Consider the following 17684-nt stretch of genomic DNA (forward strand, 5'->3'; position numbering starts at 1 on the left):
CCCACAAATGCTCCTGAGTAACGTTGTCATAGGCTCCCCTAATATCCAGAAATGCTAGCAATAAGGGCCTATGTTCCTTTTCCGCAATTTCTATACACTGTGTCAATGAAAATAGATTGTCCTCCAACCTCCTTTGTTTCCGGAACCCATTCTGTAGTTCCCCTAACACCCCCTCGTTCTCCACCCAAGCCTGCAGTCTATCCTTTATAATTTGCATCACCACCCTGTAAACCACAGATGTCACTGTTATGGGGCGATAGTTACTTACGTCTGCTTTGTCCCCCTTTCCCTTATATATCATGTTCATTCTACTTAATCGCCATTCATCGGGGACTTTCTCATCCACTATCATTTTGTTCACTACCTGTATTAATGTTTGCTTGGATTTTGGTCCTAACTTCTTTATCAACATAATCGGGATACCATCTGGTCCTGTTGATGTGCCACTAGGAACCTTCTTCTCTGCCCTTTCCCACTCTCCTTGCTCAAGTGAAGCTATTGCTGTAACCGGTCTATCCTCCTTCGATAAATTATGTACCACGTGCTTTGCTGAAAATTTTTCCGTCATCCTTGTTCCTATGTGTTTTATTGCTTCATCCCCTTCTAGTCGAATACCCTCATCTGTAACAATAAACCTTTGTTCTAGCCTAGTTTTATTACTCATTGCATTTAGATGTTTCCAGAATTTTTGGGCTGCTTTTCTATCCTTTTTATTTACTTTTGACATCCATTGGGCACCCTTTCTTCTAATTTTCTCATTAATCAAATAGGATGCGTCCCTTCTACACTTTATGAAGGTATCCCATTTTCTGTCTACTTCAGGTTTTGGTTCCCCCCTCTTCTTGGAATATCTGTGTTCCCTGGATGCTTCCTTGCGCTTTTCTATTGCCCTCTTGACCTCCTCATCCCACCAACTCTTGGGTTTGTATCTTTTCCCTTTTAGCTTTACTCGCACCTTAGCTAGCTCTAGCTCCAGTAATCGAGTTAATTTGGTATAAGTCCATTCTGTTTCACTATCCTCAAAAATTACTTTCTCGATTTGTTTGGCTGCTACTTCCAATTGCTTTTCTGAGTAAAAATTTTCCCCTGATTGTTTATCTTGATTCAGTCCTACATTGCTTTTTCTTCTGAAGCTCAACTTAATACGCTTGTGGTCACTACCTAGACTTCTGGAACCATCTTCATCTATGCTCATTACCCCTAATCTGTTATACATCCTCTGTGACATTAGTGCATAATCTATCGTCGAGTGCAGACTCCCCGCCTCCCATGTTATGAGCCCTTCACACTTCTCGGTGCTGTTGCATACAACTAAATCATGCCTGTCACACATGTCCTGCAGCATGCTTCCTGTCGAATCCGTGTACCCATCCAGGTCTCCTATGTGTGCATTCATGTCGCCTAATATAATTATCTCGCCCTGTCCTCCTAGCTCATCAATGTCGCTTGCAATACATTCTAACATTTTCCTGTTTTCCTCTTTGGCATTAACCCCTGTCCACAGGTATACAAAGCCAAGGAGTGTTTGCTTGCCTGCCACTGTTCCTTTTAGCCATAAATGTTCCCTGCATCCCAGTCTAACCCTTTGAAAATTCATACTTTTATGAATGAATGCCCCAATTCCACCTCCCTTTCTGCTGCCCTCTGTTCTATTGCAATATTCCCATGCGTAGTCTGGGTTACAGGGTGGTTGCTCCATGTCTCTAAGATGTGTTTCCGCTAAACCATATACCATTAATTCCTCCTGTCTTAACTGTTCTTCTATTTCCTCCCATTTCAGTCTATTCCTGCCACCTTGCATGTTAATGAAACCTATATCTGAATTAACTTGGCCCTGGCGCTTGCGTCTCTTTCTTCCCCTATGGTTCCATTGTCCGTTTGATCTTAATTCTTCCTTCTCTACACTGGTTCCTTCAAAGCTCTGGGTCCCCCCAAAAAAGCTGTTGCCTGGCGACCGGAGCCACGACGCCATCTTTCGGCGCGGCAAACAGCCAGGGCAGCAGAAGGCAGTTCCCCTGGAAAATGAACTCTGCCGCCCGGTCGATGCTACGTGCGAGTGGTTCTTTTTGGCCGAGACGAGACCTCGCAGTCAGACTGAATGTGTAGAATCTGCTACTCCGGTACTCTTAAGAATTTACGCTAACGGCTACCCTCGACCAAGACAGAGAGATAATTTTCTGTAACCATGTTCCTTCAATCGGAGCTGTTCTGGTGCTGCCAACAGCGCGACTCGGGATCTTATATATAAGTGACGACGTCCTAAACAAGAAAGTTTTATTTGAAGCTTTTAAAAAAATCTGATGTATGTGCTAAAAAAACTGCAGAAACGGGCATTTCTTAACATGCTGTGCTACTGGTACACTGAAATGAAGATTCTCGGCCACTGGCCGCGGCGATCGTCGGCGGCGAATGCCTCCAAGGCACTGCTCCGTTTTTTGAAGACTTCTGGCCAGCACGATAGGCTGTGACTTTACTGAACGCTGTGACTTTACATAGTGACGTAATTTCCTGCAACTGTCCTTTCTCCTTCATCTTTTCCTCAACTCACCCCTTTCCCTCCGTGCAGGGTAGCAAACCGAAGATTCTTCCGGTTAACATCCCTGCCTTTCCTATTCCTCCTCCTACTCCTTCATGTTTAGAGTGTGGTCAGGGGGATTTAAAATATGCTTGAATAGTGAAACCTTCCTACAGAGCAATGTAGTGTTTTCAGACTTGGCACTTCTTAGATGAAACACTCCGCATGCCTGCGTGTATAAGCTGTACAACTGCATTTTCCTCTTCAGGAAACACCAATACTACTCCCTTCAATTCTTTATGTATTTATTTACAGCCAAAAGTTCAGAGCAGCGAGAGCTCGTATCATTAGGCGTCAAAGTTGTTGCTTCCAATAGAAAGCAGCTGTGCAGCACGCGAGTAAATGAAAGGTGGTCGAGAGCCCTGCAGACTTGTTTTGCGCCACGTGCTCTTGTGCTGGGATTCACCGACCCCACTTGGAGCTTCCTAAACCTTCAATTTGAAGCCCCAGCTTTCGGGCTGCAAAACACGTGCCATGTGGCACCATAACTGTTTGCCGCTAAAAGCACCTGCACTGTACATGGTTCGACAAAAGGTTGGCGAGTATACCGCGTGGCTTGTTCGTATGCGGCTGTGCGTGCGCTTGCACTGAACTTTCAGAAACGTTGCTCTAAAATTTGAGTTGAGGCTTTGGAAAATTGAAATCATATTCAGGCTATTTTGAACATCTCAACAACGCACACCGCTGGAGCATTGAGATTCAGGCTGCCCGTGCTGTCCGCTAACAAAGATGGATGACCATACAGAGGTAGGTAATGAACGACTTGATTTCTTCATTTCATCTTTATTCTCTATTAGAAAAAAATCACGGAAAGCAATTGAGGGAAGTCAACTATTTAATTGGCTTGCGTTGCCTAGTTGACGATAAACCCTCAAGACCGCTTTCCAAAGATTTATGGGTATACAACCGAAAAAAATCATCCTACCTAAATGCACGAAAAGTACAAACTCAAAGACCAACATCGTGGACTGTGCCGCATGATTGATTCTTTTTTGTGGGTAGAGGTCCACACTGTGGAAGTGCTTTTGCGTTTCTTCTTTGAGCACAGTAGCATAATATGTTCACGCCGATACTTTTACATATTAACCTCGCCATATTAAGAATCCTCTTGGGCCCCGATACTGTGAACGATCATTATATCGAAGAAAAGGTGATATGGCTTTTCACTGCGGAAGGATACCTTAGGCACCCTTCCTCAAATGGCTGCGCACCTAATCGATAACTAAAAGGCATCCTTTCCAATAGCCTGCAGGTCCGAAGAAGTTAGAATAATGAGAAGCGATGCAATACAGGTGCCTTAACCGCTGAGAGTGTCCACGCCTGCAGACGTTATGGCTTGTACTCATTAGTTTTGACAGTCCTGTGTTAAAGAGTTAGTCATGTGCAGCCATTCTGTTCACTAACCTATGTTAGGTAGAGGCGCCTTCGCGCTCGTTTCATTTGCAAATCATGGATGTAGACGTTCCGCGCATCTTGAGGCCTTTTGGCTAGTTTACTTAAAAGAGTGCTCGTAGGAACATGCATCAACATGCAGGAACTGCCAGTGTGCCCTCAAGAAAGTTGATGTCATAAAGACATTAAATTCCCCACTCAATGCAAAACATGAATCATTGAGTATACCAACTGCCTATTCGAGGTAGGATCTTTCATTTCCTCGTAGCATTCCAGAGCGTTTGTAGCCGGACCTTGGCGGCAACAGATCATTATCGGTGCAGACTTCTTTTATTTCTATCTGAACAAATTATTGGGCTTCAAGCGCTTCAGTAGCGCGAAGCCATGCTGGAGTGGGCTATACCCTCAGGTTAGGTGGGAATGACTTCTGGCACCGATCGATGACTTGGCTAAGAAATACCTGGTGTACGGGCACAAAACGTTTTCTGTCAGCACCACGTCGGTATGACATTCAGTGTAAAATGAAGGACTTTGGTGTAAAAGTATGTATGCGGTGCGAGCGGTCTGAAGCCCCGCAACGTTCGGCGCGAGCAGTCGGAAGCTGCCTATTCAGCTGACGTGGTTATCTACGGGCAATGGCCTCAGTGGCATGTGCGAACTAAGGGCACCGGTGGCAGGCCGTGCGGGTGTAACACGGTCTGATGAACACAAAATAATATAAAATATGAACGGCTGCCTGCACCATTAGTGGAATAGTATGTAAAAGAAAGTATTACACTCATATGAGGCTTACTTTCCAGCAAGAATAACGAAGTGAAACGTACATTTATAACGTACCGTTTGGAGTTCCGCTAGGACAATCGGTATAGCTGTTGTCATTTGGTTTATATGCGCTTTTTTAAATAAAGAAGTGATGCATCAGCCATGGTCAGCTAAGGCTAAGCAGAACAGTAACGGTGAAAGTCACATTTTCTCCTCAAAAAGTATGGCTATAACTTAAACGGGACGCATGACTAAGCTGACTAGCTGTTGCTAGTCCTTAGTATAAACCGATCTTGGTTTTAGAGAACTGTGCCAAACAATTAAACGAATTTCGAAACAGGCTTAAACAAATTGCTTAGATAGCGGGGAACGTGTTTCCTTAATTTCACAACTACGATGTAAATTTTCATATGTGGCACTGCTTTGAATACCAAGCATAGCTAATGTCGTTCGGATGTCGGCAATGCCGCTCCCAAAACAGCCACCGGTAACTAAATGTAGGACTTCATAGTCGTGCTAAAACATAACAGCTGGCATCACTGAAACCTTCAAATATGCGGAGAATTAGTAGAATGCTTTACGAATAAGGCCTCAATTTGGATTCCCAAAATACTTAAAAACTTTCTTTACTCAATTTCAGGATTTTTTATTGCAATCCCACTCCCTATTTAAGTGGATGAGTGTCCTTTGCACGTACATTCTCATTTGCCGGGCAGTAGTTGCTCATATATTCACATTTTTTCACATCCTTCATGTTTTTAGGCGTACGAAACGTTTGTGTGCCTTGATTCGCACTGTGATATATCAATTGTACATGGCTCATTCATGGGTGGTTATGCACTGTGGCGCAGGATTGCTTCTTTCGTCAACAAACCAGTACAAATTTCTTAAAAGCCATTCATTGCTGTCAGTAATGACACTATCCATGTGGATTTTAAAAGTTCTTGTAGCTGTTTTCGTGCTACCTGCATTTGTGCGTACCTCGTAAGGCACAGTGCGCAAATGACCCCGAGGTTTGCGAGACCGCTTCCGAAATAGCTTTTAATCAAAGCAGAGATGGAGTCATTACCTCTAGCTTGTCGCCAAAGACGTCGCCAAATCTGAAATTACTGGAACTGGTACCACAATCTGCGTCTAGTTCCATGCCCTTGCGTATGTCTTGCACCTTCGTACAATTTTATTGACAGTGCTGTCTTCCGGTCACAAAATTTTCCCCCGATGACTCCGGGTTTCGCACGCGTCTCTGAACGTTGTGATATGTGGCATTCAGTGTACTGAAGATGTGCGCGGGCTATTAGAGGCGCGGTGGTGGTGCCGCGGTTGGGTTTTGGTGTTCTTTTAATTGTTTTATGAATAGAAATTACGTGAAGCACATTACATGCGGCACATAATTAATAAATATACTGTCGTGTGAAATATGACCGCGAACAAAGTTTTACCACTCATTTATTGATTGCTCGCTAATGTTTCGCGATAAGCAGTTTTTCCTTTGTCTGACTAGTTTTTTCCTCATGAAGTATAATATTCGAAGTAATTTTCAAGTTCAGTAAAACGAATTACCGGAAAATTCGTAATCTTGTGCAAAGGGTTTGTTCTCTCTCAAATTCCCCTTCACTGTACAATTTGATAGCGCACATTTCAAGCTGAAATGTTAGGCAGTAGTGGGAAGTTTTATTAGTCTAATGCGAAATTTGGTGAAAATCATGAAAGTTATACAGTAATTCATGATGTGAGCATGAAAAGAATAAATATTCAAGATATTTTGAACTAGGTATAATGTGGCTTCTTCTATTGCATAAAACTCCTGAAATTTCCAAAGCCTTGACTGACAAATACTTGGAGGCAGAAAATTTTTCTTGCTGCCTTATTGAAAGCAAATATTTATTGGAGGTGTTGCAAAAACGATTTGTTCTCCAAATATTTTGATTGAAAAAGCCGGAAAGTACAAGTACTCCTGCTAACGTCAATGCTTTTCTTAACGATAGACATTAAAAACATGAATACGGAAATATACACCACAAGCAAAAAAGCGGAGTAAAGTGGAAAAATGCAGTGAAGGTGATAGAAAAACAAAGTAATAAATGCGAGTAATATGAATAAAAAGTTATGGATATGCATCTTGTGCTCAAAAAGTGGCCACAAATCAAGTGACTAAAGGCTAAGCATAAAAATAGTTTCACACCGGTACCGGTGGTGTTCTCAGCTACAGAAGGAAACATTCACTAGCCAAGGCTCACGCGGTACGGCTGGAAGCAGCTTCTCAATCTTCGTTCCAGGAAGCAACGAACAGAGAAGAGCAGTGCAATGAAGACTGCTCATTAGGCTGGGACGATCAGATCAGAAAGCTAGCTGGCTTTAATCCAGCAAACATGCAGTCATAGGAGCACAACTACACTGTTGGAATTGAGTGGTACATTGGACGATGCCCCTGCGCTGTTGCGGGCTCTTGCACGGGTCACCGGAATTATTGCGAGCTCGTTTACTCACGATTAGCACCCAAACATACATATTCTCGTGAACTGAATTCTTACTGCAGCTGTTGCATTAAAGAGCCTGATAATATCGATGCATGTCATCACGTGTCTGCTTCACCGCATTCAGAAATTGGCTTCGCTGTAGAGTGCCACGCGGAAGGCAGCCTGTGTTTTCGACCCCAACGGCTGTATCTGCACAGATGGCGGCCACATGGCGGCAGAGATGGTGACAGAGATGGAAAGTGGAGCCCATAGTCAAACACTCATCCAGGATTCGTATTCCGAGTTTGTGTTATAATAAAAAGCATCATAATCTGCCGCAGCGGCTACACCTGATTGGTCGAAACTCCGGAAGCGGATGTGGTGGTTCGGATGCAGCGAAAAGGGTCGAAGAAGTCGAACGGTGACGTCAGACACATAGCGTACGCTCCTCTAGCAGCAGATGCTCAAGGATAGCATTCATGGCGGCGCGCTCTGAAGCGGAGCTGCTCGCTTCGAAGGGAACTCGTCGGTGTTACTGCGTTTTTAGGCATGTGAACTGGCTATGAACAGGGTACGAGAAATTCGTTTCGCCTTATCTTGCCTACAACAAATTGGATGGACTATAAATTTGGCCTCTTTTTTTATTTCGCTGGACGATTCTGTATATTCTAGGCCTAGCGAGCACCGGTTTGTGGTAGAAATCGTTCTCTTCATTCAAACCGAATGGCTCCATTATCACCGAAGTTATGTCGTCTGCGTATGTTGAATGGCGTAACATAAAGCGTAATGACCCGTAGACTACTTACGTTTACTGCGCGCAAATGTGCATTTCCTATTCCTGAACACTCTATTAGCTTCTGAAGCGTCCTGCATCATGATCGTGTGTAACACCTGCCAGCGTGAAACCGCTAATGTGCGCGGATGGTCAGTGGCCAGCGATGCGCTGCTGCAACGACGAGTTTAACATGCCAGAGGTGTTTTCTTCTGCGTCGCTTACGGTTCGCGATAGCCGCGGTGGTGTGGCTTTGCATTGAACTGGCAAGTTAGCTTTCCAGTTAGGTTTCAGGCGTCAGTGTGGGCATGCTTGCGCTTCGTACCTTGGCGAACCTATGAAAACATCGTCTGCCAAGAGAAACACAAAGATTTTTTAGCTCATCTCTTTTATTTATTGTCGGCAGAAAAATTAAAAAACTATTAGCGGCATCTTGCGGTTCTTGCGGTGCCTGCGTAAAGGGATGAGAAACGTAAATTACCGTCTGCACGGCCGTTCGATGACAGCTCCAATTAGTTCAGCGATGTTGCAGACGGCAATTCCTCATGGCGTCTTGGTTCAACACAGCATGGAGCGCGGTTTGTGCAGTTAGCGAGTACAGGACACAAATTTTCCTCTCCGTTTCCTTTTACCTTCAAGCAAAACGCCGTTGTATGCGCAAGCAAGCTGCCTTTCATTTACCATAGGCGATCTTCGACTGTAGCGGGCACCTTCTGTCACCTAAAAGCCATGCGCAGTTGCGTACAATATTTTCTTTAAGTACAGCTCCGGCTTTTAGGGTACAGAAAAGAGTTTCTGAGCTATTGTTTCCATTTGTTGAAGTCGATTGGGCTTATAAAGCAGCTTTTATATTATCACTTTACAGTAAAATCCCATGTGCAACTAACATAGTGGCTCAATGTTTCTTCTCTTGCATTGGTCGCTTTCCATTTGTCGGCAAAGAGCACAAGCACCGCTGGACGTTTCCCTGCGGCAACTGCAACGCAGTGACATCCTGCCGCCGCTCACTTTCGGAACCGAACCTACATCCGCTTCCGGTGTTTTGACCAATGAGGCGCCGCCGCGGCGGCAGAATATGATGCTTTTTATTACGACACAGATTCGGAATACGGCCTCAGAGCCAACCATTAAAAATTGTACGTAAACCAGTCAGCCGTTCAAATGCCCATAAGTTCTCCGTTTTAGGCTGCCATTTCCTTTGAGAATATATTGCCTCAAGATGCTGTAGCGTGCACGACCGTAGAACAATTCGTTGGTTTAATTGAGATCACAAACTTTTTTGTTTGTCACCGGTTATTTGTGTGTATGTGCACTTCCTGTCTTGACCACACGAATGTTTTGTGAACACTCCTGTACCTGCCTAAAGAGACCCTGCAGTATGTTTTCAAGAAATAATTAATAAATAGAACTGCGAAAGTCGTGCTTAAATTTCTGGTGGCTTGAAAGGTAGTACAGCGGCAGCAGGTAGAGCACAATGCTCAATCGTGGACAGCAGGTGACGTTTGGGAGGATTTCTTGATGTATTCATCGCCAAAAGTAATAACAATCTGTCTGGCATCACAGTGAGGCTCACTGACACTACTAGTGCACAAAAACTTATGGCGAAGGCGAAAAAAAATCGACAAGGCCGGGATGGTTTGCAAGACGCTCCTGGTACCAGGGAACTTTCCATGCTGACTAAAAATAGTTGCGCAGTGCGCTTCTCAGTTCCACGCCAAAATTCACCTCTTGATAGCACATTTACAAGTTATCAGGAAGCGTGCAGTTTAATTCTGGGCTAAATAACTAATACTTAACATACATAACTACATAACCTTTTTTATTGCAGGCCACTTGGAAGCATTAGAATTGTGTACAATATGTCAATGTCACTTGTGACCATGCTTCATGGGCGCGGTACAGAAAAAGTTATGCGGTGTCTCTGGTCCCTTCTGCTATGAGGCGTGTTCTAGTCTATGAGCAGTAATTACAGCCCTGGCTGCTGGTACAGGGGGAGCTTGTTGCTAACTGTTAGCTGATTTCAGCTTGATAAACGATATCACGAAGGTATTAAACGTAAATCTGAGCAAGCAGTCACTTTAGCGTTCGCCATGGTTGTTTACTGCATCCTTCGTTCTCTCAAAATCGTGCAACAATGCCTCGTGGACGACAACGCTCTCTTTTTAATGCTTTCTTGTGTGCGCGCGTAAATCGTTTCCTTGGGTGCTTTCGCTCGCCTGCTATACTGTGTATGCGGCCAATGAGAACCGCATGTTCATGCACGCGTTGTGAGAATTTCAGGACACCTTGAATTATTAGCATGCTTATAGGGAATGACGAAATGCTCAAGTGAGCATTTCAGCTGTGCATGAGAGGAAATACCGCCCATGGGTTATTCGGGCACAGGGAACTTCCCCGGAAGAGTTGGCATCACGAAGGAACATGGACACGAAGAAACCAGCTGCAGCTGTAGCTATCGCGTCACTCCAGGTTTAACTAAAGTTAAACCACAGGCAATTTTTTTTTCGCCGCTGCATTTCTTCTAACTATGTATTGAAACTTTTAGCAAAATATTTTTATGATAAATTGACAGAAAACATATTCCAACATAACAAAATATAAAAAAAACATAATCGCATTTTTCTTGCAGCTCGAAAATCTCCATGCAGTGGCTTCTGCCGGGTTAAAGCTCGGCGCTGTTGGCTTCATCCTCTTCAGTCTTGTGGGCACAATCGGCCGTACCATCCCCAAACGCCGAAGAATACCCTGCGTCACCATGCTAGACTTCACTTATGTGGTAGGTTGTGTACCAAGCTCGAATTTTGCTTCCACTGTGGCTCAGCGTTTATGGTACTCGGCTGCTATCCCGAAAAGACCAGCTTTGATTCCGACCGCAGGAATTGCATTTCGATGGGGGCGAAATGCTAGGACCCCGAGTACGGCGTGATATCAGTGCAAAGTAATAAAACCTTGGTGGTTAAAAGTATCCGCAGATAAGCTTTTGACGTTCTTTCCTTACATTTTCCGACAATTTGAAATCTTTGTACACAGCTAGCCCAGCCCTCCTCCCCTACAAACAAGTATTCCCCGCGAAGTCGGTTCAACGACCCGCCCAGGGAGAGGGGTGCACCGTTCAGTGAAACCCAGACCCCCTTACACATGTGCTCGTTAACCTAGCCCACTCCCTCCTTAACTTTCTAGCCCTCGGCTCAGCGGCAATTAGTGAGACGACTAAAAGGCGCCTGGTTTGGCCTGTTCGTCGCTGCCAGTGTCATTTGCGCAGCGGCCCCTCTTTGGCCACGCATGTGCAGCGGCGCCCTTTGTGTTAGTGCATTTTGTTTGTGTTTTGTTTGCACGTTTTGCTTTCGTACGGCTGTGGTCGCCGCGCTGCCCATGTCCCCCGCACCGTCTTGCTCTCCCTTTCTCTCGTTTCGCCATCTCCTTTTTTTTACCCCGTCCTTCCTTACTATACTAGTTTTCCCCCTTTTTTCTTTTCTTTCTATTTTTTTGCTTCCTCCCCGAATATCGTCCCTGTCTGCTCTCCGCACGCCATCTTTATTTTCATTTTTTGTTCAGTTTTTTGAAGTGTTGTTGCTATTTGCTTGTTACACTCCTTTCTCCCTCCTCTTCAGCTCACAAACTTAACACGTCCATCTGACGCGAGGCCACCACAGTCCTGAAGAAGACCGCACCGCGGTCGAAACGTTGATAAATAAATGTGTCTTTGCAGAAGTGCCCACTTCTCTTATATATATATATATATATATATATACGCGACTTCTGCCGTCGTGGAAAAAACCCGTGTTCTAGAAATTGTGGTGCTTTCGCATTCCTGCACATAAGCAGAACTAAGTGCCCTCAGAAATTTTTTCTTTCCTTGTTGCCTTTATTTCACAAAACCAAATACAGACTAGACAAATCGGAAAAGTGATCCGGTACAGAGACGACTTGTCTCGCTTTAAATATTTCAAGTTTATAGATTGTTGGGATTCTATTTTTATTGCGGATGTTTTCCAGCGAACGTAAATGAATGATTCCTTTTAAAGGGAAGCTGAAAAGGTTTTCAAATCGCTTGAAATGCTGTGGTTGGGAAGAAAGGTCCTTGAAAGTCATGTGGGTATTTTTTTGCCAATTCTATCCGCAAACAGAGCTGCAATCGCTTCTTAAAAACCCGCCACCTGCACGCCCTCGTCGCTTCCGGAAGCGCCGGGTGGGGGCACGGCAGAAACGGAGAACTGGCGGAAGTGACGCCAATCACGGACAGTCGGCCGGCCGTCCGGCTGCGCTTGCTTCGCTGCGGCCCGCGCTTTGGCGAACCACAGATCAACGTAATCTTCTGCCAGTGCCGTTTACTACCTCTCGTTCGGGCGTTCAGTGTAATGCTTGAAGCCTCTATATAAACCAGTTAGACATGGTACTTCTTTCGAACAGCACACAACACAGAGAATCCATCGGTGGTCCTCCCACAGCCTCTTCCACGTTAACCAGACAATCTGGTCTTACGCAGCATGCCGAAACTTCCAGCACAAAATATGTGCATCAATATTTCTTTTTTCGTTATATTACTTTTTTACCTGTTTGTAAACTCTTTGCCTTTTCCAGCTGGTTCACATCTATGCTGAGCCAAGGTCAATTCCAGAACTGTCTTTGAGGTACACAGTCTTGAACTCTTTTGAGCTCGTTACGCACTGTGTGCCTTTTAGGTTTGTCCTGATTACTTGCAGCTCATGGCAGCACAAGCAATTCTCTTAATCTTTCACCAGCGCGCAGCACATGCTGCTGCACCTAACTGAACAAAAAAACCGATTATATCAACCTAGTATACTTGAGCAATGCAAAATTTTGCATTCATGAGCGCCTTTTCATGGCTGACGATCGACAATGGCGCCAGAATTCATGCAAATCTGTCCATGAGTCAGAACGGCAAAGTTGTCTGGCCGTGGTATACCCATATATCTGCCATAAGTAATTCTGCTGGTTACCTGGATACGCAACAACAGCAACTATATATATATCGCAGCACACTAGTTTTGATGAGCAGCACTGAGAGCTTCGAAACGCAGCCATAATTATTGTTCAAAAGCGTGTTCACTTTCACTCCCTCCCTTATCCCTTCCCTTACGGCGCAGTTCAGGTGTACAACGATATATGAGAAAATACTGCACCATTTCCTTTCCCCAAAAAAACCAATTATTATTATGCAAAAGAAAACAATAACGCACGGGGGTAAGTGCAGAAGTTTCATGGTTGAACAGCAGCACGAACATGCGACAGAAGGAAAGCGCAGACGGTACCTTCCTCCCGGTCACCTCGACTCTTCGCGCTACACAGTACAGCAGTGCACCCACTCCAACTCATCCAGTTTGGCATTCAATTGTAGTTCTAAAATGCCTTCGGGAGTAATTAGGCAAGTAACTATAAATAAATCAACAAACAAATGCTTTACCCCGAGCGACTTGTACAAGCATGCCGGTGATCTGAACTACATCACGCTTACAGGCGTTACAAGAAGTTGGTCTAGAGAAGAAAAAAACACAGCGAAAAAGACGCAGGAACAGGAGAAGACACACACAGACTGTCACCGGAAAGAAGATGATGGCCAGGGTTTTCTGCAGCAGCGGTACACGACAACGTTTCAGCGCAATTTGCTTTTTTTTATTGCCACTTGCAGCTACACAAGAGATCTGAACGCGCATGCACCTACGCAAAACATACGTATCACTCGAGATTTCGTTTTCGTGTTACCCTGGTAGGACGCGAAAGGTCCATACTGGGTTAACAAAATTTCATGCTTGCAGGTGCCGCCATGTCGCTTCTCTATTAGCTTCTTATCAGGCGGTGGCACCAGTTTCCTCTTGTGTAGTCTGTAGTTCACAACGATTTCGGAATAGGTTTGGGCGCACTCGGCCAGGTGCGGCGGTTCCACGGTTACCCGAAAGTAGAGAATATGGGAATGCGCCGACTACCCCGGAGTTGACGAATATATTGATAGCAGAGAAAGCTGGGAAATCCTTCTGCGCAGCGAAGAACCCGCTCGGCAAAAACGACCCAATCCGCCTGGCGGCTGATTCCGCGAAGACATAAAATCTCGTTGTTAGCCTTTATTCACGGAGGCTGCGGCCCCCGCCCTCCCGGCCTGCGTGCCGGGGGCGGTGAGTAATAAAGGGTCTCCATTTCCGGTGGAAATAAAAGCTGTCATCCACCCATCCATCCAGTCGAGATTTGCAACACGTGAAGATGTGGCGACTTGACTTTCGCTGCCGGCGCACTCCGCTGCGTCTTTGGTTCCGCCGTTTTCTGAAGCTGCTAATGGCTCGAACATGCATGGTGAAAGTTCAACACTGCTTGAATTATCCATAATTTACAAAACGTAGTCCGTAAAAGCCAGCTGAAGCAACGCGCTACGCAGCAACGCCATCGGTGCCGACCGGAGATCCCCGTGGATGACGTCATGACGGTCCCGATCTATCATGGGCAAGAGCGCGTTCGCTCCGCGCTCTGAGGAGATGGAGCGTATTTTCTTCTAATAAACAGCTTTTTGCATTTATTTCCGGCCTTTTTGAAGGAAATATTCTTTTTCAGTACACGAAAAGCTATAAAATGACGTAGAGAACTCATTTTTTCGAAAGGTGCTTCAGCTTCCCTTTAAGATCTCTACGGAATTAAGTTCTTGGCAGGCAAGGATAATTACGGTGTGCCGTATGATATGATAGTGCTATCAGATTTGCATAGATATTGAAACGCCAAATGGCTGTTTGGAATGCTGCTGTTCGTGTCAAACGTAGTCGTCAAAATTTTGGGGAATCTTGTTTGTGATATCACGGTCGTTTCGAAAATTTAGCCATGTGCACCTGAGCCATAGGCCACAGAACCAAGTAGCTTCTGGGAGAATAAACGTGAACCTAGTGTATGCGTTTCTTTACGACTGTATGTTAGTGAGTAGGTTCCTCATTTGAAAGGAATCTTTAATCAGCCTTCCTACCTAAATCAGGATGAGACAATGCTTTCGGATTCATAGCACGTGAGCAGTCTTAAGTGCCCTCGGTAATCTTTCATCCTACATGGTATATACACTTATAAACTTCACAGAGAAGGGACGAAAAGTTACCACGAATAAGGCTAAATGACATTGAGAAAGCAACACAATATTCATACCGCTTAGCAGCGAAATCAAAAATGCAAGGAATGAACGACTTTGGCGCACTTTCAAGCTATCCATTAGGGTAATGTGCTATAGGTCTCAAGGAGATGACGCGTATTCCATTTGTGAAAGTGCAAAGATCGTGGATAACACTAGCTTTGAAGCTTCAATGATAATGGTGCACGTGATTACTTTCATCTGAAATGCAGAAATACAGTCGCAGCTTTAGACGGGAACTTATGGTTTATGGGGGTATAACGTCCCAAAGCGACTCAGGCTATGAAGGACACCGTAGTGAAGGGCTCGGGAAACTTAAATCCCCTGGGGTTATTTAGCGTGCACCGACATCGCAAAGCACACGGGCCTCTAGCATTTCGCCTTCACCGAAATGCTACCGTCGCGGCCGGTATCGAAGCCGCGTTCTTGGGGTCAGCAGGCAAGTGCCATAACGAATGTGTCACCGCGGCGGCTTTAGACGTCAACTATTCGATATGGTGATATCGGGAAAAATTGGCTGTTACATTGACGCGAAAGTAATGTTAGGCTGTGAAAGCCATTAAATCTATTATCTTCGAGAAATCGTTGGGATTACAGGTGTGAGAACGAGAAATTGCCACTGTCCTGCACTTAAAAGCGTTTTGATGAATGTGCCGTAATATGGGATTTGGGCCAGCTGTAAAAATATAAATACCCGGATTGTTCCTAATTTCAAAAATATTGCACAATCTTTTGCAGACTCACAAAAATTACAGCCAATGCGCGTTTATAAGACGTTAAAAAAAGTAAAGAATACCGATGTGCTATGCACTGACCCCTAGGAGCTTCCGGATGTTGTTTTTAGAGGTGAATTAGTACCATTAACAGCTACAAACTAAACATGTGAAGTAAGGCAGGCATGACTGTACTAAACATGCAAGGCTAAAGGTTCAATATCCTCAGCTTACGTACAAATAAGGTCAACTTAATTTCATGCACGCCTTTAGCGAAATCAAGAAATATGCATGCAGTAACAAGTTTAAAGTCAATGAAGTTTTAGTAACCGTAAGAAGTAGTACACTTTATTAAAGCAGAAAATTATGTGCGCAGCAGTTCGGCGGCTCGCCATGCCAGGCTTAGTTGATCCGCAAGGTAAACTACTATTTAAGAGAAGCGCTAGAGGAAAAAGTCTTTCGAAACCGAAGTCAAGAAATGCTAAAAATTTGTTAGCTTCAAGATGGTTTACTAATGGATAGGGATATTATGCTACGTTATTTATCATAATACCGATGTCAGAGATATTGGCCTAAAGGGTTTATGGATATCAGTGTCCTGTGGCTACTAGGATACAGCGGCATTGCCGGAAACGACGGAGCTGAGGCTACAGGTTGATCGGTCCACGGTAATGACAACAAATTCCGTATACCAGTGACAAGAGCGGACACAGCAAGACATCTGCGAGTGCTCGACCAAAACAAGAGTTTAGAGTTATGGTCTACCCCTGGAAACTCGACATGCGATTGCACCACGTCAGCCCTTTACTTCAAACCAGTGGACCGTGCGGCCTATTCCGCTGCGATGCTACGCTCTTGTCCTGGGAATGGCACGTACTAATATCCACTGCCTCTTAATCGCAATATCAGACTCTTTTGATTGTGAAATCTGCCGGTGCAATGACACTATTAAGGACCTACTTTCAGGCTGTTCCCGGTTCAGGCATGAGTGTGTCCTCCTGGTTGCAACGCTCCGTCGCTGAGATCCTCGTCACGTACAGAAGCCAAGATTCTGGGTGCCGAACTCCGAAGGCACTTTTGAAGTTTTTAAAGGACTCAGAGTTGAGTTCGATGTTATAAACCTCTAGAGAGTCCTGTGTATTCTATTAGTAATCAACGAAGGACACGTGAAAAGCAGATCTTCCCTTCCTCTGTCCCCTTTCTTTCTTTCTATCTTTCCCTCCATTATGTTTCCCACGTGTCGGGTAGCCTACTAGGCATCGCCTTGTTAACCCCCCTGCCTTTCCCTTCACCTTTCTTTCTCTCTTGGGTGTAATTTTGCCTGTCTTCCAATCGATCTCTAGTGTTCATGCAGCTTTCGAGTATATCACTTTTAATTGTGAGGCAACTGTGGAACATTGTAAGATACTATGATCAAAATACGGTCGCGAATAGTGCATCCTTCCCATGGGCAACAAAATCTTACTTTTAAATTTTTCCCTGCGCTCGCTTCGGGTATTTTAGGATGATATAAAAAACAAATGCGGTGCGTGTTTGATGCAAATTCTGAGGGAACTGCAAAGTATTTCAAGATACTTTTATTATTTAGTGGCTTTAACGTCCCAAAGCGACTCTGGCAATGAGGGACCTGGCAGTGAAGGGCTCCGGAAATTTCGACCACCTGAAGTACCTAAACATGCACTGACGTAGCAGAGTACACAGGCCTCTCGAATTCCGCCTCCATCGAAATTCGACTGCCGCGGCCGGGATCGAACTCGCGCCTTTTCCGGTCAGGAGCCGAATGCCATAGCACTGATCCACCGCGGCGGAGCAAAATAGTTTTTTTAAATATACGGATGGAAATAGTGTAATCTTCCGGTGCGTAGCAAAATATTTCGTTTAAAGAGTTCTGCGCTCA

General features: G+C 44.8%; 1 protein-coding gene across 1 annotated transcript in view; it reads left to right on the forward strand.

Moving 5' to 3' along the window:
• Positions 1–3143: 3143 nt before the first annotated feature.
• The window catches only part of LOC144134114 (uncharacterized), a 56370-nt gene continuing 41829 nt past the window's right edge, over positions 3144–17684 (forward strand). Inside the window, exons 1-2 of the mRNA XM_077667092.1 lie at positions 3144–3322; positions 10587–10733. Coding sequence (XP_077523218.1) covers positions 3305–3322; positions 10587–10733 — 165 coding nt within the window. The 5' untranslated portion in view covers positions 3144–3304. The remainder of the gene's footprint in view (positions 3323–10586; positions 10734–17684) is intronic.

This window comes from Amblyomma americanum, chromosome 5 (genome assembly GCF_052857255.1).
Source record: "Amblyomma americanum isolate KBUSLIRL-KWMA chromosome 5, ASM5285725v1, whole genome shotgun sequence".
Taxonomy (NCBI): Eukaryota; Metazoa; Arthropoda; class Arachnida; order Ixodida; family Ixodidae; genus Amblyomma; species Amblyomma americanum.